This window comes from Molothrus ater, chromosome 38, assembly GCF_012460135.2.
Source record: "Molothrus ater isolate BHLD 08-10-18 breed brown headed cowbird chromosome 38, BPBGC_Mater_1.1, whole genome shotgun sequence".
In the NCBI taxonomy this organism is placed as follows: domain Eukaryota; kingdom Metazoa; phylum Chordata; class Aves; order Passeriformes; family Icteridae; genus Molothrus; species Molothrus ater.
The window spans coordinates 281,359-304,098 of NC_071665.1; the positions used below are offsets into that span (position 1 = coordinate 281,359).

Below are 22,740 nucleotides of genomic sequence, written 5' to 3' on the forward strand. Positions count from 1 at the left end.
AAGATGATGCTGAAAATGACGCCGAGCCTGCGGAACCATCACCAGAGCTGCCCGCGGTCCCACCGCCCCCAGTGGCAGCTGCTGTGGCACCTGCAACCAGCGTGACTTCCCCCCCATGTTTTTCAGGCTGTCCTGGGGCTGCCCCTGCAGGGGAGCTGGGACAGGGGAAGGGGGTGTCGGCCTCTCTTTCCATGGAGGAGGCATGGCCCGACAGCTGAGTGTGGGCACAGCCCGGCTGCCTGCTTTCAAACTCAGCGTTTTTCACGAGCCAGTTTGCGTTTGGTTGGCAGTTCCCCCTTGGGGCTTGCAAAGCTCCCTGCCATCCCTCGTGCGCCCCAGTGGCGTGGGGGGGGTGGGTCCTGAAAGTTCTGCCTCTGGTCTCCAGCCCGGAGGGGCTGGGGGTGGTAGCGAGGGGCAGAAAGTGGGAACACCTTTTGCATTTGCATTGCAGGGGCGAGGGAAACAGCGGAAAGCGACCATCGCTCGCTTGCTGTGGGGAAAAAACATCCCCGGATCCGAGATGAAGATTCTCGGGACAGCTTCTATTCCCCCACTGCCGGTATGGGCCGGTGGTTCGGGGGAAGGAAGCGTTTGGTCACTCATCTGCCATTGCATTGGCAGCAGGGTGCTGGTCTGTGACAACGCAGAGCCCACCTCGTGGGTCGGGTCTGGGCCGTTTGGCTCGGTTCCCCGGGCCAGGGCCACTGCCCGGCCGGCTGTTGGGTTTGGGGGCTTTGCTTCCCCCGTCAGGACCTGGGCCAGCATTCTGTGGGCACGGTCTGGGGTTCCTGATCCTTCCAAGAGGGCCAGGGCCCCCTCAGGGCCTCAGAGACTCCTCTCTGCTGCTGCTGCTCTTTCCAAAAATGAAAATAAAATTTAAAAAAAATTAAATAAAAAGAGTTGAAAGAGCTAGCAGCAGCTCAAAAGCATTGAAGAGGCAAAAATTAGCCTCAGCCCAAGTGGTTCAATAACAGGCTGTTGCCAAGACATTCTAGAAATTTTCTCAGAATTGTTTGATGACTATGAATGGATTTTTGATAACTATTGATGGATTTTTTTTTATCAATTTGTTGTTTCAGGATTCTGCAAGCCTGTTTCAGGACCAAAAGAAACTTTCAGAGATGTCAAAGAGGAACATCTTCACTCCATGGACTTTCTCCTGAAACTCGGCTGTTTGGACTTGGAGCAATGAACTTTCTTTGCAATTGTTTTTTGCATTTTCTTATATTGTAAGATTGTTTTAGTGATATGATAGAATTTTATGTTCTCCAGGTGAAGAATTTCCCTGATCATTTCACATCAGCACTTGATTGAGGTTTTGCTTGGCAACAGATAACCTGTCAAGTGTTTGTTCTTTCCTCTGCATGAGCCCAGCAGAAAAAATTACAAACACTTTTCTTTCTAATTTAACTAAAATAAAAAAGGGTGATATGTCACAGACATCTTTTATGAAAAATCCTTTCCTTAGGTAGGATTTTTCCTCCTGAGAAGCTGAGAGGCCTCAGGAATGAAATGTAAACAATAATTATCTTCTGCTGTGGAATGCAACAGGCAGATCTTTGATTGGCCCATGTTGGATGTTTCTAATTAATGGTCAATTACAGCCCAGACAGGGGCTCGGACAGAGAGTCTGAGCCACAGGCCTTTATTGTCATTCTTTCCTATTCTATTCTTAGCTAGCCTTCTGATGAAATCCTTTCTTCTATTCTTTTAATATAGCTTTAATGTAATATATATCATAAAATAATAAATCAAGCCTTCTGAAACATGGAGTCAAATCCTCATCTCTTCCCTCAACCTGAGACCCCTGTGAACACGGTCAGAGGGGACACGCAGGGTCCTGCTGCCGTTCTCCTCCGCGCTGCGTTCTGGGCCCGGACATGGAGGAGCAAGGGCAGCTCAGGCTGCAAAGGTCCCTGTCCTGCTGCTCCAGCTGCACAGCACCATGGAGTTAAAGGTCGTGCTGAGCATGCTGAAGGGAACAAGGACCCTGGGTTTTAGAAGAGCCAGCTTGAGGATGCTGTGAACCCAGCCATGTGGGATTCCATGGCAAGCATCCACTGAGGGCAAAGGAGCTTGCAATGCTGGAAGGTTTCACAAAGAGCTTCCTCAAAGCACAGCAATGCTCCATGCCTACACACGGACAGGAACAGGGCAGAACCAGAGACCACCATGGCCTAGCAGTGAGCTTTGGGTGTGCCTGAAAGCAAATGGAGCAGCAGCAGCAGCAGCAGCAGGGAGTGGCTGAGACTCAGAGGCGCGACCGTCCCAGCGGCCACAGCGCTGTCAGGCAGTGCCTGCACACTGGGTGCGGTTCCGGCGGCTCTGCTCTCCCCACAAGCCAGGAATCGCAGCCCCTGCCTCAGATCCAGTCAGAAACCCAACCAAGCGAGACCAGAGGCAGGGGACCCTTCCCATCTCTCTTGGGCATGGCTGCAAAACAGCTGCTGCGTCTTCCTGCGCCTGTGTTTGGGCTGTGCTGAGCCCAGAGCCGGCCAGCTTGTGCTCCGCTGTGCCAGGAGCGTTCTGGGCGGGCAGGACAAGGGCTGCGTGCACAGTGGGGAAGGGGCTCACCAGAGCCTCCTGTGGGAACAGGGCTCCACTCCCAGGCTGGGAACAGCCTGGTTTTGCTGCCCTGAGCGCGGGCAGGAGCTCAGGCACGTGCAGAGGCAGAGAGCAGCTCTTGTTTATAGGGGCCCTGGGCTGCGTGCTGCAAGGGACACGTGGAAACAGACTTGGGGGCAAGGAAGATGAGCTCCAGCTGGAGTGCCTGTGCTGCAAGAAGCAGAAGTAATTCAGCCTTGCCAGGGTTTCTTAAGTGTGTGTTGGTGTTCCCTGGGCAATGTAGGCATTTGGGGAAATGCCTTTGGAAGAGAGGGGCTTGCTTCTCAAGCAAAGTGCTTCCCCAGGAGCCCCCAGTGAGATCGGTGCAAGTGTCTCCATTTGACTCCCTGTGTCTCCTTCAGTCCTTGGGGCCCCTTGCACTTTGCAGAGGGGCATGCAAAGGGAGAAGGCTGTGAAGAAATACGAATTATGTTCTCTTGATGCAGAGTGTGATTTTATACCCTCTCTCCTATGGTGCAGATGCTCTTCATTTCTACTGTGTTGATTATTCTTATCAATACATATTTTAACTTGCTCTGGCATTCTTCCCATAGAAAAGCTTTCCTTGGGTATTTGATTTACGTCTGCAAATGTTGATACGTAACTTCAGGTATCTGAATTTAGCCCATTTCTCCTCTCGCTTTCATTTCAGAAAATGTCAGAATTACAGACGTACACACTAAAGTATCCAAGATTTCTGTGCAACAGAAAGATGAGTAAACAGTAGTACAGCCCAATCTACATTACCTTTAGCAGTTACCAAAGCCAGTAGGTATTTAGAAAAGTGTGCCTTCTTTCAGCAATATTACAAATCGATTGTTATATACAAATTATAATATTATAATATTATAATTTTGGCTTTACACAAATATTAAAATGGATTCTATATGTGTGATATTAAAGTTGTGATCTTTATAACTTTATTATAAAGATATAGTTTTTATTTCTGTTGTTAATTAAACTTAGAGAGCTCCCAAGGCCTTGAAAATACTTGAGACTGATTTTGCAGTAAACTATCTTTTAAAACTCTGTTTGGAAAGCAGAAGGTAGGAACATCAGTCATCTGTTGTGTTTGCCTTTATTGTTATTTGAGATTGTAGTAAATACTGAGCACGAGCTGGGATGCAGATTGTAATTGCTCATCTTTCCAAAGACAGATATGGATACTATTAAACTGTGCCCTGTTTATTGTTCCTAACTGACTAATTGACTGCAGTAGTTTTATAGCGCTTTTTTATTGTTGTAATGTCTAAATGTAGTGGGAGAATATATATTTGACTTGGGGTAGTTTGGCTTTTGTTTTCGAATAATAAAACCACTCTCTTCAGCCTGGTGAAGAAGAAATCGGCTTCTGTCCTTGTATACAGCTATGGGTTTGTTTACACAGCTTCTCCTTCCCTTCTCTGCCTAGGCTTTCTCACCTGCAGTTTTCAGTAGAAAAGCAACAAACCTTTGAAAGGCTAAACCTCAACATAACTGTGACCCTCAATCAATACTTCCTTCTTCCAATTTCTTAAGATCTCTTTGTCCTGGGCACTCAGTATGGCCTTTTTCCTCAAAGTTCTTTGGCTGTCTTGAATGCTTACAGCGTAACAGGTAATCCCTGATCTATTTTCAACTCTCTGCTCAGATGCAGACTGCTGGAAGGAGGTAGGACTGGTACTGGAGACCTGGCAGCTTGTCCAGGAAGCAAAATTTTTGAAAGAATGGTAATGTGGAGAAGCATGCAAGTCCGGGTGGTGAACTCATAGATGCAAGCACTTGCAGTTTCCTGTCAGGGTTTTACAGTTCAAGGGTATGGTCTCTTCTTATTTCTGTCCCTTAATGCTCAATCCTTGCCACACTTCTTCAACTTCTTTTGCATTGTCATCTTCCGTGTTTTCTTCCTCTCTTCTTCTTTCTGTGACTTTCTGTGCAGGATGGATAACCTGTCATACACTGTCAGCTTGCTCAGTGACCGAGTAGTGAGTGATATGATGGTGTGGAAATTGGAGGTGCACAGTAGGCAAACGTGTCATGCTTCTGTGTGCCCTCTGCAGGCAAACCTGCTTCCCAAACCTTCAGTCAGGCTTGGAAAAAAGGCTTGTCACCACTACTTTGTTGTGGTTTATGCATTGATGAAGAAACACTTCCATCTCAGCCCGCTTAAGCCACTGCAGAGCAGGAATTGTTGCTTTGGTAGCAGATGTGCTGGCAGGGTCCTTACAGCTCCACAAGATGTGCCTCTTCTGGAACAGATTTCTGCATCTTGGTGCAATAAAATCTATGCTTTAAATTGCACCAGGGCAAGTCATGCACTCATGTAGATGTGTTTTCAGACATAGATATTTATATATATGCCTAGTGAATGGCCTCCTGGGGAGCAGGGACAAATGAGGAAGGGGGCTGATAAAACATGCTTCTGCTTCAAGAAAAACCCCCGTCTTCCCTTTCCAGAGAAGGATATAAACTTTTTCTTGATTGGCCTAAAGGGGATAAACAAGTCCCTCCATGTCCTGATCTTTTACTAGTCTCAAATTATTTAGAAAAGTTGTAATTTTTTTTTTTTTTTTTTTGTGGTTGGGGGTTGGTGGTGTTCGGGTCTGCACTTCAGACCTGTTCTCCCAGCAGCCAGGGACCTACAGCTGCTGTGGGTGGGGCAGGTGCTCAGGTAATTACCAACAGGTGCTTGGTAATTGCTAACAGCAGTTGAGGTGAGAAGTTGGCTTGTGCCTGGCTGAGGGCTTGAGGACTGTGGTGAGAGAAGGGATAGGGAGTGGAGTGGAAAATATTAGTTACGCAAGCAAATCTGAGGTGTAGGTGGCATTTAACTGGATTAGGTACTGCATTTCATGGACTTGATCACAATTTATGAAGAACTGAACATTTAACTATGAGATAGGACTATTTAGTTGCTATTCTAAATGTTGCATTTACTAATATGTAATGTAATTTCTTTGTATTTTGCTCAGAAGCTGTCTCAAAAACATTGAAGTCCAAATAAAGTCTTCATAAACACAAGTTAATAGCTTACTTTTTGTTAAAAAGAGAAGCTGAAAGGGCCAATGGCTCTTGCATTCAGTAATTCACACATTTTAAAAGAAGTGGCTCTCTCCTGTTCCTGTGGCTAGCTTGTCTCTTCAGGCTAGGAACCATTTCTGGGAGCATTTCCTTGCTGCTCCTATATCTCTATCCCTGTGGAATCTGATGCTAATACTATATTTTTCTAAAATTAGAAAATTTTAAATTTCTGTAGGCCCTTTCACTTTGTCATTTGCACCTGTCACTTGAGGGGGAAAAAAGGTCTGATAAGGTTTTTTTCTTGTAGGCCTCTCAAATTGCAGCCCATTGCATTTAGCTGCAAAATTCTTAGTCATGCTAACAGGATGCCTGAAATGGAAACTGGTGGAGAGTAAAAGAAATTGCCTGGTGCAGATGTTATCAACTATTTTTAGTTCCTGACAGTCCAGTATTTCCCTTACCCAAGGACTGTTCATATTTCTTTCTCTTTTTCTTGCAGCTCTCAGTTCTGTGATGACCGAGAAACAAAAGTACAAAGTAAGGGTATCCAGAGTAGATGGACTTTATGAGAATTAGGGGGCAATTTGACCATACACTGATCTGTATGATTGCCTTCTTCTGTGAAAGATTGTAGTGGTGTTGTAATATATGTTGGGAAATAATTCATGCTCTAAAAGCATGTATTTCATCAAGATTGTGAAATCCAAACAAGTCTCTTACCACAAGCAGCCCGAGAGGCAGACGTCTATTCAAATTCCGAAATTCCTGAAGGCAGCAGGAGAACAATCAGCACTTAGCTTATGAATAGAGGCACCCAGCACAATGATCACCATTATCCCGAGTCATGGGCAGACACCTCAGAGCGATCATTGCCCTGTTGATAACATCGATCAAGATGGCCAAAGTCGCCAGAAAGGTACATGTGAATACCCGACTTCCCCGATCCATCAGCGCTGGCTATCAACAAGGAAATGGCGATGGTCCAGCTCTGCACAGGGAAAGAACCAACTATGAATATGCAGAATTACAAAAGAAACTGGGACTCCTTCGCCTCGGGCATAATAAACTGTACAAAGCATCCCTGCAAGAAGTGGCTCTCATGAACAATGAACGGGGCAGGGTCCGATGCGATAGAGGTGGGATCCAGGTTCCCCCAGCGCTGACCCCGGGCTCGACGCTGTCTCTTTGGCTGTGGTGGTTTTGAGGACCGTATTTTGGTCGCAGAAAAAGATAAATAAATCTTTTCTCATTTTTGATAATTTGGATTTCGATTGATCATTTAATAGAGTGTGATTGCAATCATTTCTGCTGGTCAGTATTTTTAGTGTTAACACAGCTACCCAGGGAGCCAGACAGGTTTTATGACTCTCTTTGGAACTGAAAGAAAAAGAGAAGAAAATGTGTCTGTGGTATTTTCCTACAGCAGTTCCACATGCTATTGGTGGCATGTAACAACTGGATTTCACCTCTAGTAACTACTTGTGGTGCAGTCTTAAGCGCGCTAGTTGTGAGAGCTGCTTCTGTAGAAAGGTGATTTCTACTACTGCTGTGTTAATTCTTCCTATAAAATTTAAACAACCCAACAATTTCCTAGTTGCTTCTAGTTGTTTACACAAGTGCTTGTATTTGTACCCCTGGTCTTGGATCTTTTAATTCTGCACTCAAGATACCCAAAAGGTGCAAGAGCTGTATGTACCCAAGCCAAGGGTGTGTTTGGATGGTGGTCTGGGACAGAGAGTATTCTCCTCTGGAGTTAAAACTGGCCAAGTTTCAGCTTTGTATTGGCAGGCATTTTTAACTGAAAAAATAACAGCTTAGAGTTTTGAAATCCCCATAGTAGATAATGTAAACATAGAGCATCATTTACAAGCTCACTTTGGGAACTGGTTGCAATTAAGTGTTGCCTCCTGAGGTGTCTCAAGTTGTGGGTGTCTTAAAGAAGAAGAGAAATAGGAATTTACGAGACAGGAAACAGAACTCCAGAACTTTTCACTACACCAGGTCCTGTACTGAAGTGGCTGTTGTGAAAAATGCAGCCAGGACCATGGAACCTAGCAGTCTGAAGAAACTGCTGTACAGCAACAGCTTAACTTCAATGTGCTTGAGCCAGTGCTGCTGGCAGCATTATCTCTGCATCCTGGGACACTTCCCGGTTCCGGTGCCTTGACACTGCCTCCACATGGGCTGGGGATGGAGTTTGGGTCTATGAACTGGCTGGTGGTGAGAAACAGGTTCATTTTTGTCAGATGAGGTGATGGTGTGCACGTCTCCCTGGCTTAGTGCCCTTTGTGAGCTTCTTACTTCAGCCAGAATCTGTGGAGTGTTTAAAGCTTGCTGCTTTTTTGGGGGGGTGGGTTTTTTTGGGTACTATTAAGAGAAATGAGTTGTTGATGTCCCTGAAATGTTCCATTTTCATCCTTATGCAAGAAAGTGAGGAATAGACTCTTTTCATCCCTTGGGTAATTATTTGCTTTATTATTGCACTGAAGTGAGATAGGATTAATGTAGGTTACAGGTAGTAACAGAATATGAAATAAGACAACAAAAAGCACAAGAGCAAAAGATAAAAATAGTCTCAGGAATTAACCTAGTACTTTGAGAATTTATGAATTTTCATAATGCTTGCAATGATGCCTAAATCTATTTTTCCTTTCAGATAAAGAATGTGTTTTCAAGTATTTTGCATACAGGATTCACCGGGGATGTACAAACTTGAAGAATTTCAAGTGTGCAGCTTCAGGAATGAAGTAATAAACTTTTGACTCAAGTTCTCAACCTGAATAAACTGTTGAGTACCCCACAGCAATTGCAAGTTATATATTCATATATATATATATATATATATATATATAATTGCAAGCTAATAACAGTGCAATGAAAATACAATAGCCCCCTTAGCATTTTCTCCCTGGCCTTGTAACATTTTTTTTGTGCCTTGTTCCTTAGTTTGCTTTCCAAACCATTCCATATCCTCAGGAGACCTTGAGAACAATCTCATGAGTAGATCTGGAAAATCAGTTTTGAATATAGGAAATTAAATGAGGAATCACACTTCATAAGCTTGGGCTTCTGGATTGAAAACTTCAGATAATTCAAGCAGACATTGCTGAATGCTCATCCTGGTCTGGCAGGCTCCAGTCTCTGAAAGGTGGGCAACTGAAACCTCTGTGTTTGCACAGAAAGGCAAGTTATGGGATAGCTAGTGAGAGGCATAGTGCATTTGTCTTTACAGACAAGCTGTGGGTCTGCTGGTAGATAAAACTAACAATGGGAAGGGTTCCACTGATTGGTGAATGGAAAAAGAGATTTGCTTTTACAAATAAACTTTAGGTTTGCTGATAAATGAAATTGGACATTGAAAGATAAAAGAAACAATGGGGAAGAAAAACCCCTCCATTCCATAAGAATTAAAAATGAAAAGGGTGGGTTATACATCAGAGGGAAATCTTCAGTATCAGGCATATTGGGGAGTCTGTCCCTCTCAAGTACCTCAGCCAGTGGGGAAAGAGAGAAGGGAAATGGGGCCGGGAAATTGGGATAAAAAGGAGGCTGTGTCCTCCAAAAATTCGAGAGATCCCAGGGGAATGCCCCATGGCCTCTCCCTTTATTCAAATAAAGTAAAAGGACTCCTCTGTCTCCTTTTTGGACATAAACCTCTGGTGTTTGTGGATTAATTTTCCTAACGTGCTGCTGCAGATTTTGGAGACCATTGTGCATAAGAACGGGCACAGGACCAGACTTGGGGCTGGCATCTCTGCATTTCCAGGATGGCCCATGGACAGGGTGAGGTGGTACCCGTGCACTCTGCATCAAGCTGTGATTCTATGGAGACTTCAGCAAGAGAGGGTTTTTTCAGGCTGATTAAACCTTCATCCTTGCTATGCTTGCTGTGACATTTGCATCTCTCTTTTGTAAAACTTCAGAAATCTTAATCATCTTTGGCCCTGTGAAATGTTACAAACATCAGCAAAAGTCATCATAGTTTCCATGCAAAAATACATACATACATTTTGACATTTGGGAACTGGAAGGAACTAATTTCTATTGTTGATGATACACAAAGAGGGCAGGGTGGTGCCTTGGGGCCTATGTCTGCTACTGTTGAGTGGAAAATACCTTTTGAAGTGGCACCCTATGGCCCTGGATGGCCAGAACGGAGGTCCAGGAGGCGAGACAGGTGTTTACTACTGAGTCTTTGACCCTTTAAGCCAAATAAAAGTTATAAATTCTTAGGCCTATGTATTTATAAAACAGAAGTATAAAGAAGAGATGTTGTAGTGTGTGTGTGACACCTTGAACATACCACATTATACTAACAGACTCTCCAAACATCCATTCTTTTTTATGACCATTATCCATTAGGAAATGCCATGTAAAACTTATTTCTTTGTTGAGAAGTACCTCACCTACTGACAACAATTAGAATTGCTTACAGGGCCTCAGCTGCAAATGCAAAACATTCAAAACTCAAACGAATTGGTTACATTAGAAAACACACTTTGCTTTTCTCCAGAGGTTGATTGTGAGCAATTTTGTGAGCTATTCATGAAAATACTCTGGGGCTGTTTGCATCAAACACTGGGATCTTGGTAGCAGTGAAAGAGGGAAAGTGCACCATGTGTGGCAAAGTAATTCCCTCACAAAATATGTGCTTGGAGGCTACTTAGGTGAAAAGAATTTCTTTTTAATTCCATGGGCTGAAGAACTGCCCATCATCTGCTTTTTCAGAAAAAGAGGGTTGAGTCTTTGGGCCCTTTCAGAGCCTTGAATGACTAAAGCTGAAGGGATTTCCCCCAAAAAGCAGGGAGTGTTTTGAGGAGCGGGGCCGCACCTGCCTGCAGAACTGACCATGGGCCAAGGGAAGGTGCTGCTGCCCAGAGCCAGCCCGAGGTGTCCCTGAGGATTTGTCACATCCTCTGCCTCCCCTGGCAGTGCTGCCACAGAGCCCAGCAGGAGGGATTCCAGGGATTTGTCAGCACGGGGAGGCAGAGCGTGAGCTCCTACTGATATTTCCATCCAGGGCTGGCACTTTCAGGCCAGCAATGACAAATTCTGCAGCTCTGGCTGCACAGTTGCTGTTGGCACTGCTGTGGCAGCCTCTGCCACCAAGCAAGAGCATCTGCAGGGGCAGGATGGTGCAGAGATGCCTCTCAGAGAACGGAGAGAACACCTTCAAACAGCATCTGGCAGAGTTAATGAAGGGCTGGTAAATCCCTTTGAAGGGGACGGCTCATAAAAACCTCTCTCTGTGAAAAGAAGAGACAATAGGAGTGAAGAGGGAATGAGAAAGGGGAAGGGAAAGGTCAAAAAAGAGGAAAAGGAAAGAGAAAGGGAGAGAGGGAGAGGATAGAGGCCTTGGAAATTCTGATTTGATCTAAAGGACATTTTCTGACAACATAGATGTTTGCTACAATAAATAGTGCTTTCCCACAGGCTTTGGCTTTCTAGCTCTTGATATTAACTGAGCCCAGTGAGTTTTAGAAGAGAGAGGAAAAGAATTAGTAAAAAGTTTTCCTTCAAGACCAAATATCTGCCAGAGACTGAATGCTATGGTTAATGGCTTTTGAACATTGACAGGAACGATCAAAGCATTAAAGTAATTAAACAGGGCTCTCAGTATCCAGCACAAGTTGTACTGGTGAGGAGATTAAACAGAGATTCTCATTGCCCTGTGTGTTTTATACTCTTGAAAACAGAGGCTTAGTAACAGTATTTCATGCACACACAATAACATAAAGAATGACAGCTCATGCCTTTTTGTCCTGGTAAGTATTTGCTGCAGCAGCCACCTTTCTTCCAAGTCATGATGTGTTCAATGCCATTTTTCCCCGTTTTCTGTTGAAAACTGTTTCCTATCAAAAAAGGATTAGTACCATATGTAGTCTTTTCTTCTTGTCAAGGAACAAGCTCAAATCTCCAGGCAAATATAAAAGGCTACAAGATTTTAGAAGTATCTAAATTACAGTGTTAATGAACCTGACTTGAATTCAGTTTTGACTTCTGAAGAATTAAAACTCCAAATGGGAATGACACAGCCTCACCTTTCCTTAGTGATATGTGAAAGGCCAGAACAAGAAGAGGGAATCTGGTGCCTGCTGAAATCAACATGTCCTGAGAAATTATTGTTATTATTGAAAGAACAGTTTAAATTACAGGAGGGTCTCTTGCCTTGCTGAGCCCTCAGCCCTCTGTGGTACACCTCACCTCAATGCAGACTTCAGGTGGTTTGGGGTTTTCTTTTTCTTTCTCCAAAACACCAAGAGATCAAAATTCTTGGTAAAAACAGGACTTCTACTTTCAGTCCAAGCCAAAGAGAAGCTCTGCAGGGCTTCTTCCTAGATACAGATAAAATACTCTGGTGATCTTATCACACCCTGTTTCTCAAACTTTTGGCACCAGCTTCTACTCTGGAACACCATGACTTCCTTGTAATCTGAAAGAGGGAACAAATCAAACCTCAACAGCTGGTCCTACCTTGAAAACCAGTGTTCCTCCCACCAGAAACTTCTTTTCCTGTTGTGACAGATGAGTAATGTGATGACTGACTCTCACAATTAATAGACAAATATCATGTATATAAGTTAAGAAAAGTTTTATAGATTTATAGTTATGCTGCACCCCATGCCCTGGTTATCAAGGGAAAACTGGGGCTGGGACATCTGGGAGGGCTGGCTTGTCACTATGGCGACACCTGAGCCCCAATCAGAATTTGAGGAAGAGATCTCCACCACTGGACAGCGAAGAAGGGGTTGATGGACAGAACCTTGGGAGGGCTTAAAGGGTTAGAAAGGGAAAGCCTCCAGCATGAGGGGGCTGAGCACATGGCGAGGAAAATCTTTTGCTGCTGGTGCTGTAACCTTTTTTCTTTATTCAGTCTTCTGTTGTATTTTTGATAAGGTTTAATAAACCTTCCTAAACTATGAAAAGTGAGTAGCTATTTCTCACACTGTGGTCTGCAACCCTCACTCTTTATTACAATAAAATGCTTCTTTTTATTAGGTTGCCATCAGTTCCATATGCTTTTATGAGCTTTTTATGCCTTTTTATCTATATATGTTTAAGACCACTATCTGCTTATTGCAACATTCCAGGAATCCCTTTTGACTCTTCTCTCCATACTCCTGCAGAAGGTCAGGTCACTGTGGGTTTTACACCAATAACAATCCAGGTTGTTCAGATCCTAGGTGTGACGGGCAGGCACAATTTCCCTGCTGACACAGGGACTGAAGACAAACCCCTCTGTTGTCACTGAAAACAAAAGAAAGGAGGAAGTTTCTGCCCGTTGCAAAGTCCCCGTTTGCCCTGAAGGACTCTGCCTCTTCTTTCTCAGCAGCAGCTCAGCAGCCGGACGCCAAGAAGGACAAGAGAGGGAGGGGTGGTTGATTTGTGTGACAATTTAACAGCACTTGCACACAAGAGCTGAGTCTGTCAGCAACATCTCTGCAGAGGCAAGTCCTTGCTGAGGATGCAGAGCTGTGTCACTTGTGTTTAGTTTGCATCGAGTTAATGGCACGGTGGCTTTTCATGCTGCAGGTGTGGCCCCTGTGACAGCAGCCTGTTCATCCTTCAGGGGGTTTGCACCCACAGGGACAGTGCGGCTCCTGCCAGCACACCCCAGTTTGTCCTCATGCCAAAAAGCCCAGGCAGAACTTACTTCTTAAAGGAATGTTTTCCGTTTGCTCTCAAACCAAAGATTTAGATGTAATGGTATAATAGGAACAAATCTTTTCCCCTGCTGTCTCTTGGGACAGGAGGAAAATCCTATCACATCCAGATAGCAAGGCACTGATTTCACTTCCACTCTGGAAATGACTTGCAGGAGCAAGTGAATAAAATTCTCTGCTGGAACAGTGAAATCCTGCCACTCTAAATCAGTGTGGTGTCTGAAGGGTTTTGTAGCAGGTTTGCACCTAAGTTGATGCTCAAGAAGTTTATGAGGTCCAACATAGACCTAAGGTTTGCACAGCAGAGTTTAGGCTGACAGCTAAGGGACCATAAATTAAATGGTCTTTCCAGCCCAGAAGGCTGATGAGAATTGTTGGTATTTGTGCTCTCCTTCCTTGTTTAAAGGATAGCAACATATTTGATGAGATTTTGGCATTGCAGCTAAAGATCATGGCCAGATGAAGTCACCTGAGTGGTTGTTGTGCATTTCTAATTGTGGAGGTCAATAATCAGTGTAACTGCTTCTGGTAATCCGGCTCCAGTCTCACACAGAGCATTGCTGGTTGGTCACTCTTATCTCCACAGCCCAGCAGAGATCCTGTTTTGGATGGCTCTCACTGCTCCCAAGGCCCCAGGGACCAGCCACTGCCTCTCCTCCTTCTGCTTTCCCTTCCAGGATCAGAGATTTCCTGCTGCTTCCTCCACGTCTGAGACAACTGGAGGAGATGAGGGGCTGAGGATGTGGCTTCTGACAGAGAGTTGATAACGCTCAGCTGAGTATTTTATTCTCCTGCCACTAAGCTGTCAGGCTGCTGCTGGAATTCCTCCTGCTTGGAAAGGGCTGGTGTGAGCAGCAGGAATTGTTGCTGGCTGGAACTTTTCCAAGAGCTGGACAAAAGAAGCATTTTGTGGAAGGCCACCAGCTGCCCTTGGTCAGCAGCACAAGGTGTGAGGTGCCCTTTGAAGGCCATCCCTGCACAAGGACAGCCTGGCCTTCTCCAGTGCCCAGAGCACCTTCCAGGCTTTTGGGCTGGCCTCGTCCCTCACCCTGGAGAAGCAGGTTGCTGTTGGAACTCTCATATCCACAGTTTCTGGCTGGATTGCCGTGTCTTACCACAGACAGCCCTGGAGACACCAGTACACACTCCATCTGCAATAAAAGGGGACTTTGTTCCAGCTTTTCCCTTGGACCAGCATGCAGCAAGCCCACCTGGGCCTCATTCAGCTCTGTGTGGGCTGGTAGTCAGCTTCTGCTGGGAATTTAAAGCTTTTACCCTACTTTCCACAGCAAATAGTGGAGCAAACCCAGCCGCACCAACCCCCAAATTTCACTCTAAAAACCACAATTTTCATTTTCCTCTATTCAAGCCTTGAAGAAAACAAACTTTACTTGAGTAAGCTGGAGGCACAGTGTCCTCCAGGATCATTCTTGAGTAGGACAATATTGCAGGAGAAGACTGGCAAACCCAGAGGTTACTGGTGCTTAGGAAGCTTTGCAAAACCTTCCCACGTGCGGTGCTCTTGCAGCCTCCTGAGCTCCTGGAGCCCTCACTCAGCTCAGGCACAGTTGGGACAGAAGGGGATGGTTCCGTCTGTCAGATGTGGGGACAGGAGGAGGGAAGACTTTGCAAACGCTGCCATGAGGGCAGGGCTGTTTTCATTGATGGTGCCAAGTGGTAGTACATCATCTTTGATTAAATGTGAGGTGCTGAAGGGCAAAAATTCTCAGTGCTAAGGAGAGAGTGTCTCCACTCACGCAGCAAGGTAAGTGAAGGGGAAAGTGCAATCTGTATTTCATGGGAGGTGTTCAGTTTTTAACCAAACATTTTTGCAGAAGACGTGCCCAGGCAGGGGTGATTCAGAGCATTTTATCAGCCTCACAGAGTATCCCCACATCTGCTTGGCCACATTTTCTCTCTTTTTTCATTGTGAACGATTTCTCCTGCCAGGGTTGCTCCTGCTTGGAGTTCTGCTCTCAGTGGAGCCCTGGAATTTTCTCAGCAGGCCTCTGCAGCGAGTTCTGAGCCAAGGTGGGGCTCTGCTGCCAGCCCAAATCTGCGCTTCCCCTGCCCAGCCTGAGTGCAGGTGGGGCATGTGCTGGGCATGGCCGGAGACTTGCATGGCCAAAATCCTATATATATATCCTATACAGAACTATACAAATCTCAATTTAGGTTAAAAACAGGAATTTATTCTATTATTACAACCTTTCTATGTAATAATATACAAATAATAACTTCAGTTAATTTATATCCAACCTCCACAACAACGCACTATACACAAAGATCAATTAGGTGTTTAACAACTTAATTTATTACATATTACTACAAGGATTAAGCCCATCTAGGAATACAAAAATATCTCCATAGATATGTAACTAGAATTACATCCAGAAACAGATAAATATGCATATAAAAATAGACTTATATACCTATACAAATACCAATATTCCTATTTTAAAAGCCATATAACAAAAATTGTATCAAAAGAGATACCTACACAACTTTACCCACAGGAAATAGAAATTAACACAGATATAACAATATCCATGTCTACATACATAAATTTATACACATATATGTAATTTCAAAAATATATATATATACATAGCATACATTCATAACAAAATAAATACACATAAATATAAGAATATACACATGGAAATAAACACATACAAATAGCAGCCCACATATGGAAATACACATATAATAAACTATGGCTACGTTCAAGTCCATGTATCTTTAAACAGCACTCGAAGCAGAGGGATCCCAGCTGCCCCATCTTCAAAGCCTCTCGCTCGGTCTCCTCCTCCCGTGCAGAGCAGCTCTCCTGGACAGCGACAGCAGATGGAACACCTGGCAAGCAAAGGGAACACTGAGTGAGTATGGGGACGTTTCCCTTGGCAGCAGCTGCACTTCCATCAGGGAAGAGGCAATGTCAGAGCCTCCCAGGGGGGTCAGAAAGAGAAAGCAGCCGAGCGGGCCAGGCTGTGGTGAGCGCAGCCGCGGCGGGACTGTCCCGCAGCCCCGGCAGCCCGGCAGAGCCGGCACAGCTCCCGGCCCTGCCGGCACAGCTGCCTTGCCCAAGGACAGCCCCTGTGCCGGCCGGGGCAGCTGCGCTGAGCAGCCCCAGCACGGGCAGGGCCCGCTCCTGCCCCGCCGGGCAGTGCCCACGGCCACAGCCCACGGCACCCTCAGCCCCACCTGCCTCCCCGGGCCTGTGGCCTCACCCGGGCTCTCTCCAGGCTGGCAGCAGCAGGTCCCCGTTCACTGCTCTGGCTGCTGGCCTTCAGCTCCTCCCTGCTGGCTCCCGTCAGTCTCCAGCTGTCCTCAAGGTCTTCATGGCAGCTGTGGCAAAAGTGGAGGCTCTGGAATTGCTTCCAAGGCCTGGCAGAGCTGCAGTCCCGGAGCCCTCTGTGCTCCCTGCTGGCCCCCTCCATCCCCTCAGCCCCGCCATGCTCTCGGTGAACCCCCAGCCCCCTTCAGTTTCTTCAGCCCCTCACAGTCCTCTCACCCCCCTCAGTCCCTTCTGACCCATCCCGTCCCCTGAGACCCACCACCCTGCCAGCCTGTGCCACTTGCCTGTCACCTCAGTGCCACCATGGCCCTCGGCTGCCCCACAGCCCTCAGCCCCAGCAGCAGCTCAGGGTCACCGTCCCTTCAGCGCCCCCTGAGCCCCCTCAGCCCCCTCTGTCTCACCGTCCTTCAGCAGCTCCTCAGGGGACAGTGCCTGGGGCCAGCGGCAGCTCCCACCGCTCCAGGGACAGCCGGGGCTGGAAGTGCTGCTCCGCCCGGCCCGGCCGCCAGCTCGGACCCAGCACAGGGACGGGGGACACAGGGGGCACCGGGGCAAAAGCAAGAGGTGAAAAAGGCAGCCGAGGGGGCAAAGAGGTAAAAATGCAGCCTAGGCCTACACAAACAGCAATCTATCCATCAATCTCTCCACCTAAACATTCCTATTCCTCTTACTAGATAACTATACACATTCATAAATGTAACTGCATACATATGCATATATATATATATAAATATTTTACACATATAAAAATCTAACTCTGAAAATCTATAAATGTAAATATATAGTAAAATATAATTATATCACATCTATAACTATATACATATCCACATTTAACTATACAGATCAAGCTATGTCCATATAAATAGAACACTATCATCTATAAATTGAACTATAACCACTAATAAATAGAACCATAGAAATCTATAAACATATCTACAAACAGAGGAGTTCTACCTGCCCGATGGTCACAGGCTCTCCCCTGTCTCTTCCTGCCGTGCAGGGCAGCCCTCCTGGAGATGTTGGTCAGATGGCATCTGGGAAGCAAAGGCAACGCCCAGTCAATATTGGCCCTTCTGCACCTTTCCCTTGGGCAGCAATTGTCCTTCGACCAGGGGCTGTCAAAGATGGCCTGAAAGGCAGACTCTCACTTGGCAATTTGAAGCAATCTGCCCTTAAAAGAACAGGGACCATTCCAGGTGTTCAAAAGGGTGTTTCAAAACACTGAAGTATCTTGATAAAGTCTCAGCCCCCGCAGTGCAAAGGGCACCCAGGAGAGCTTGAAACACAGACAGTCCCAGCTGCCACAAGGAAGCCCAGCCTTGTTCTTTCTCTGTGCTGACAGAGAGACCTCAGCCCTCACTGAAATGGCTGAAGCTGAAGGTGCTGGGAGCTGAGTCATGAACCAGCTCCATTACCTGGCATCTACAAACTGCCCTCTGCAGTGAGCAGCAGCTGCTCCAACTCGACCATCAGCTCTGGCAGGAAGGGCTGGGAGGGACAGAGCTCCCTACGAGGCCTGCAGGCTGCACCAGCTTGGCTAAGGAATGGTCCACAGTGCTCCCTCTCTCCTCTTAGGCCTCCCTAATCAGGGGTCATTCAAGCTTTTCCTTCTGATACTGGAGTTACTGTGATTTTTCTATTGGTTGGCCTCTGATGTTGTGCTCCTTGTTTTTCTTGTGGGTCAGGACCAGTACCAGCAGAGTGGTATTACATTTAGTCAGTGATTTGGACTTCTACCCTGACTTTTTGCTCTTTTTTTCCCCTGTTCCTTCAAGAGTCGCTCAGCCTGGCCTCCCCTGGCACCCTGCAGCAAATTTACCCACCCACTTCAGCACAAAACTGGGACACCCGGCTTGGTGACACAACTCCCACAAGGTCAGGTTTATTCCCTGCTCTCTTGCCACAGCAGAGGACTCAGTGTCAGAGCCTCTGGAGAAGCGTGGAGGGCAGGGCTCAGGGAGGTTGTGCCAGTGCAGGATTTGAACTAAAGGCACCAGGAAGCACCAACCCTGCTCAGAGCAGCCATCTCACAGCTCTCTAAATCAGTGTGGGCTCTGTCCTCACCAGGCTCCTGGGGCTCCTGGGAACTGTTCCTGCAGCTCTCGGTGCCAGATGAAACCTCCTCTGCTGCAGCTCTGTTCACAGGCTCCCCTCCTGAAGAATCAGGGGCAACACCAACATTGTCCTGAGCAGAAAAACAGAAAGAAAGGAACCCAAAGATCACTGTCTATTTTGCTGGAATCATATAAGGGATACAATAACTCTCCTTCTCCACTCCCAAAGGACATGGAGCACAGAGGAAGGAACACTGCCCCCACGGTTCACATGACAAGCCTTTTAAACTCAGGATTCAGGGGGCCAAGGTGAAACTGAAGCTCTTACAAAATGACCTTTGAGACAAAACATGAACACAGAAAACCAGAAGACACCAAGTGAGGGGACGTGCCCCCACGCTCTGACCCTGCCTTATCCCAGAGCTGTGAGAAATCAGCCAGCACAAAGCCAGGGGCTCTCCTTGCTGCCAGCACGGCTGCCAGCAAGGGCAGAGCTCGCTCCCAGCCCTGCCCAGGGCTGTGTGCTGCAAACCCACAGGCAAAGCACACATTTCTGCCTGGGAGTCTCAGCACCCGCAGCCAACCGCTCACACAACCCATCACAAGGTGCTGCTTCTCGGAGCCTCTGCTGCTGCCCCACGCGTGTCATCCAGGCAAACATTTATGCACCCTGGGTATTGCCAGGATCACATTTGGGATCAGTGGCAAAAATCTGTACATCGTTAGGGTAGGGAAAAAAAACAACCCAAAAGACAGGAAAAGCCAGACAACCAAGTAGTGTTTCTATTCCACTGAGGAAGTAAATGTCCACAATGAAGCAAATTACCTTTGGACACAAAGATATTCTCACTATGACCAGTTTCAGAATATTCATCTCCTCTGCCATAGCTCATCCATCAGAACCCTAAAGATTCTAAAGATGGTTCAGAGCCTGCAATGTTTCCTTTTCTTATGGAATAAAATGCTTCTCTAAACTGCTATGTGTGACTTTACAGAGGACAAAAGTCATGCCACTTGAGAATAAGGTATTGCTCAATCCAAAAAATCCCACTCCCCCCCTTGAGTCATAATCACAAATGTACTGCAGGCAATGGGTCAGCACATCAACAGAAAGAGAGACATTCTTTGGCCAACACGTGTCATAATCTGCAAAAGGACAGAGAGCTGCAGCTGCAGCCCAGCCCCAGCCACGGCTCTGGGAGCGCCTACACGCACGGCAGGGCTCACACAGTGATAGTGGAGCCCTGGAAAATGTTAAAGATAGACTTTGAAAATGTTAGGCTTTGTGTTTTCTCAGATCACTGCACCTGCGTAAGCAGTATGATAAATGATATAATTGTTAGATGTGATGATTGTTTAGTAACTAAATATAATTATTGTATAATCATAAGAAGAATCATGAGAAACTAGGTTAGAAATTTAAGGGGGAACCAAGAGAAGCTATGTTTAGCTGAAATCTGTGCCTACAATAGAACAATATAAGTTTAATAATTAACATTAAAGTTATATAACGATAGAGTATAAAACACGTTCACCTGGAACGTATGGTTGCAATCAGATTTGGGTGGAAACTACCCCGATTCCCAGAGCTCTTAAGTAAAAAGCACTGCATATAATCGCTTATGTGATTATGTGTTTTTGAATGCTAACAACAGCAGCAGCAGCTGCAGCCCAGCCCTTGCTTTGCCTTGGCCTTCCCACCCAAAAGAGGCACGGCCCACATCTGCTGCAGCTGGGACAGAGGCACCTCTGGCATGCCCCTCCCTGCACGGGACACTTGGCCTTCAGTGCCAATTCTCCAAACACTCTTCTCCTCTTTCCCAGCAAGTAAAACCTCTTCTTCATTTCTTCTTCATCCCCTCTTTTAGAAATCTTTCTTAACCAAGAATAATTCAATAACTAAATAAGAATGAAATAAGTTCAATTAAAGAAGCCTTTGCTTCTCAACCGTGTCACAAGGTTCAAAAGCTCTCAGTCCAGCCCCTTTTATCCCCATCCAATGGAATTACCTGAGCAGAGGGAGATCTTTCAGACAGGGACCTCCTGATCTCCCGAATCATTTTCTCTACGGCAAGGCCGAGATCTGCTGGTGGCCATTCCTCCTCCCCAGGCGCGTTCTGTGCTGAGCTGGAGGCCGTCCATGCTGCACAAGCTGCACTGCCAGCGGGAGCGCTGGGCCCTGAAGTGCCCGGGCTGGCTGCAAGAATCCAAACACATTGGTCAGGCTCCACAACGTGGCTGTGGGACACAGAGCTCTGGTGCTGCTGTGGATCAAACATCACGGGAAGCACACAGGCAAACCAGGCAGAGAATCTTTCGGCCTCCTAGGTGCCCCTTGCTAGTAGGCTTGACAACTTCTGGCTGAGAATGACAGAGCCTTGTGGAAAACTACTTCAAATGGTCACTTTTCACGACCTTTCGGAAAAACAGGGCTACAACTCTTTTCCTACCTCGTGCGTCGTAGGCTGCGGGCTGCTGCTCCCTGTGGAGCTGCTGGAAGCTGCAGGGCTGCACCCCGAGCACCTCCCGCTCGGCCGGAGGCAGCTGCTCCCCGTAGAGCTCCTGCGAGCGGCTGCGGGGCCCCTCCCGCCCGAGCGGCAGCGGCCGCTCCCCGTGGAGCCCGAGGAAGTGGCAGGGCGGGATGCCGAGCACCTCCCGCTCGGCGGGCGGCGGCCGCTCCCCGTAGAGCTCCTGGAAGCGGCTCGGCCCCTCCCGCCGGGCCGGCAGCGGCCGCTCCCTGTGCAGCAGGTGGAAGCCGCAGGGCGGGCGCCGGGCGAGCAGCGGCCGCTCGCCGGGGGGCTGCTGGAGGCGGCCGGGCCGGGGGCTGCGCAGCTCCCGCCCGTCCGGCAGCGTCCGCTCCCTGTGCAGCAGGAGGAAGCCGCTGGGCGGGCGCCCGGCCGGCAGCGGCGGCCGCTCCCTGGGCAGCGGCTGGAAGCGACCGCGCCCGCGCCGCCCGTCCGGCAGCGGCCGCGGCCCGGGGAGCTGCTGGGAGCCGCAGGGCGGGTGCCTGCGGCCCTCCCGGCCCGCCGCCGGCCGCTGCCTGTTGGCCGCGCTCCGGCGCTTGATGCGGAGCAGGAGGTCGGGGCGGTCGCGGCGAAAGCAGGGGTTGCAGTAGTGGAGCCAGGCCCCGGCATCGCCCGGCGCAGCCGAGCCGACCCAGCCCGGCACCTTGCGGAAGCCATAGCGGTAGAGCTGCCGCACGAAGCTGCGGAACTGCGTGGCCCTGAAGGTGTGCGGCACCGGGGCCGGCCCATGGCCACGCCCCCTGTGGGCGTGGCCCGAGCTGAGCAGCTCTCGCTCCAGGAGGCAGCGGTCGATGAGCAGCCCCTGGGCGCGGCTGTCCCAGCGCACGGAGCGGACGCGGGGGCTGTTCACCAGGCGCCAGAGCTTGGCGGGGAAGGTGCCGGCGCTGAGCCCGGCGGGCAGCGGCAGCTCCGCCATGGCGTCGATCGCCGACTGTGGCCACAACGCCCGCCGCGCAACGGCCGCGGCTGCGCCGGCGGCGCGCGGCCTGAGGGGGGCGCTGCGCTCGGGCCCGCGCGCGCCCAGCGCGGCCCCGGCGCGGGCCGGACTTGGCGGGGACGAGCGCGGCAGAGCCGGGGCTGCGGGCACAGCGCGGGCGGGGCGGCTCCGGGGCTGGCCGCGCTCGGCTCGGCAGCGCCAGCTGCGAACCCCCTCTTTCTGTGGCTGCAGGCATCCTTCTGCCTTGGCCTTGCGCTACAACCCCCAGCCAGCAAGACAAGGAAGATAAAACAGCCGCTTCTCTCGCAGTCAGCCTCCTGCAGCTCTTGATGCCTGCTCTTATTCCTGGCCAGGTCCCAGACTTCTCATTTCCCATCCTTGAACTCCATCAGATTCCCCTCAGGCCAGTTCTTTAGCCCGCCGAGGTCCCTCTGAATGGCACAATCATTTGGGCTCTCAGCTGCTCCTGCCAGCTTTGTTTTGTCTGCAGACTGTCTGAGGGTGAGCTGCTCCTCCAGCCCGGCCATGAATGAAGACATTAAAGAGCACCTGCCCCAGCATCAGCCCCTGGGGCTCAGAGCACCCGTGACTTGCCTCCAGCTCTACTTTGTGCCACTGATGACAGTCCTCATCCATTTTTCAGCCTTCCTTGCTGGGC

The 22,740-nt window shown here is 48.2% G+C and overlaps 1 protein-coding gene and 1 long non-coding RNA gene across 2 annotated transcripts; one reads left to right on the forward strand and one right to left on the reverse strand.

Annotated features, from left to right (window-relative positions):
• Nucleotides 1-458: 458 nt before the first annotated feature.
• Nucleotides 459-1,440, forward strand: LOC129047072 (uncharacterized). The gene is made up of 2 exons (XR_008509033.1): nt 459-559; nt 1,080-1,440. It is a non-coding gene; the product is annotated as an uncharacterized LOC129047072 (long non-coding RNA).
• A 14,119-nt stretch (nt 1,441-15,559) lies between these two features.
• Nucleotides 15,560-22,061, reverse strand: LOC118700834 (basic salivary proline-rich protein 4-like). Its single transcript, XM_036405408.2, has 6 exons — nt 21,071-22,061; nt 20,630-20,817; nt 18,631-18,751; nt 16,968-17,600; nt 16,499-16,616; nt 15,560-16,124 (listed from the first exon to the last, which is right to left on the reverse strand). The coding sequence occupies exons 1-4, from the start codon at nt 22,059-22,061 to the stop codon at nt 17,590-17,592; spliced, it is 1,311 nt and encodes a 436-aa protein (XP_036261301.1). The 3' UTR covers nt 15,560-16,124; nt 16,499-16,616; nt 16,968-17,589.
• Between the last annotated feature and the right edge of the window lie 679 nt (nt 22,062-22,740).

Excerpts from the sequence above, each read along its gene's own strand:
- LOC118700834 (XM_036405408.2), bottom strand. The coding sequence starts at position 22,061 with ATGGCGGAGCTGCCGCTGCCCGCCGGGCTCAGCGCCGGCACCTTCCCC. Across the intron at positions 20,818-21,070 it reads CGCAGCCTACGACGCACGAG|CCAGCCCGGGCACTTCAGGG; the intron begins GTAGGAAAAGAG and ends GGATTCTTGCAG. Across the intron at positions 18,752-20,629 it reads AAAGATCTCCCTCTGCTCAG|GACAATGTTGGTGTTGCCCC; the intron begins GTAATTCCATTG and ends TTTTCTGCTCAG.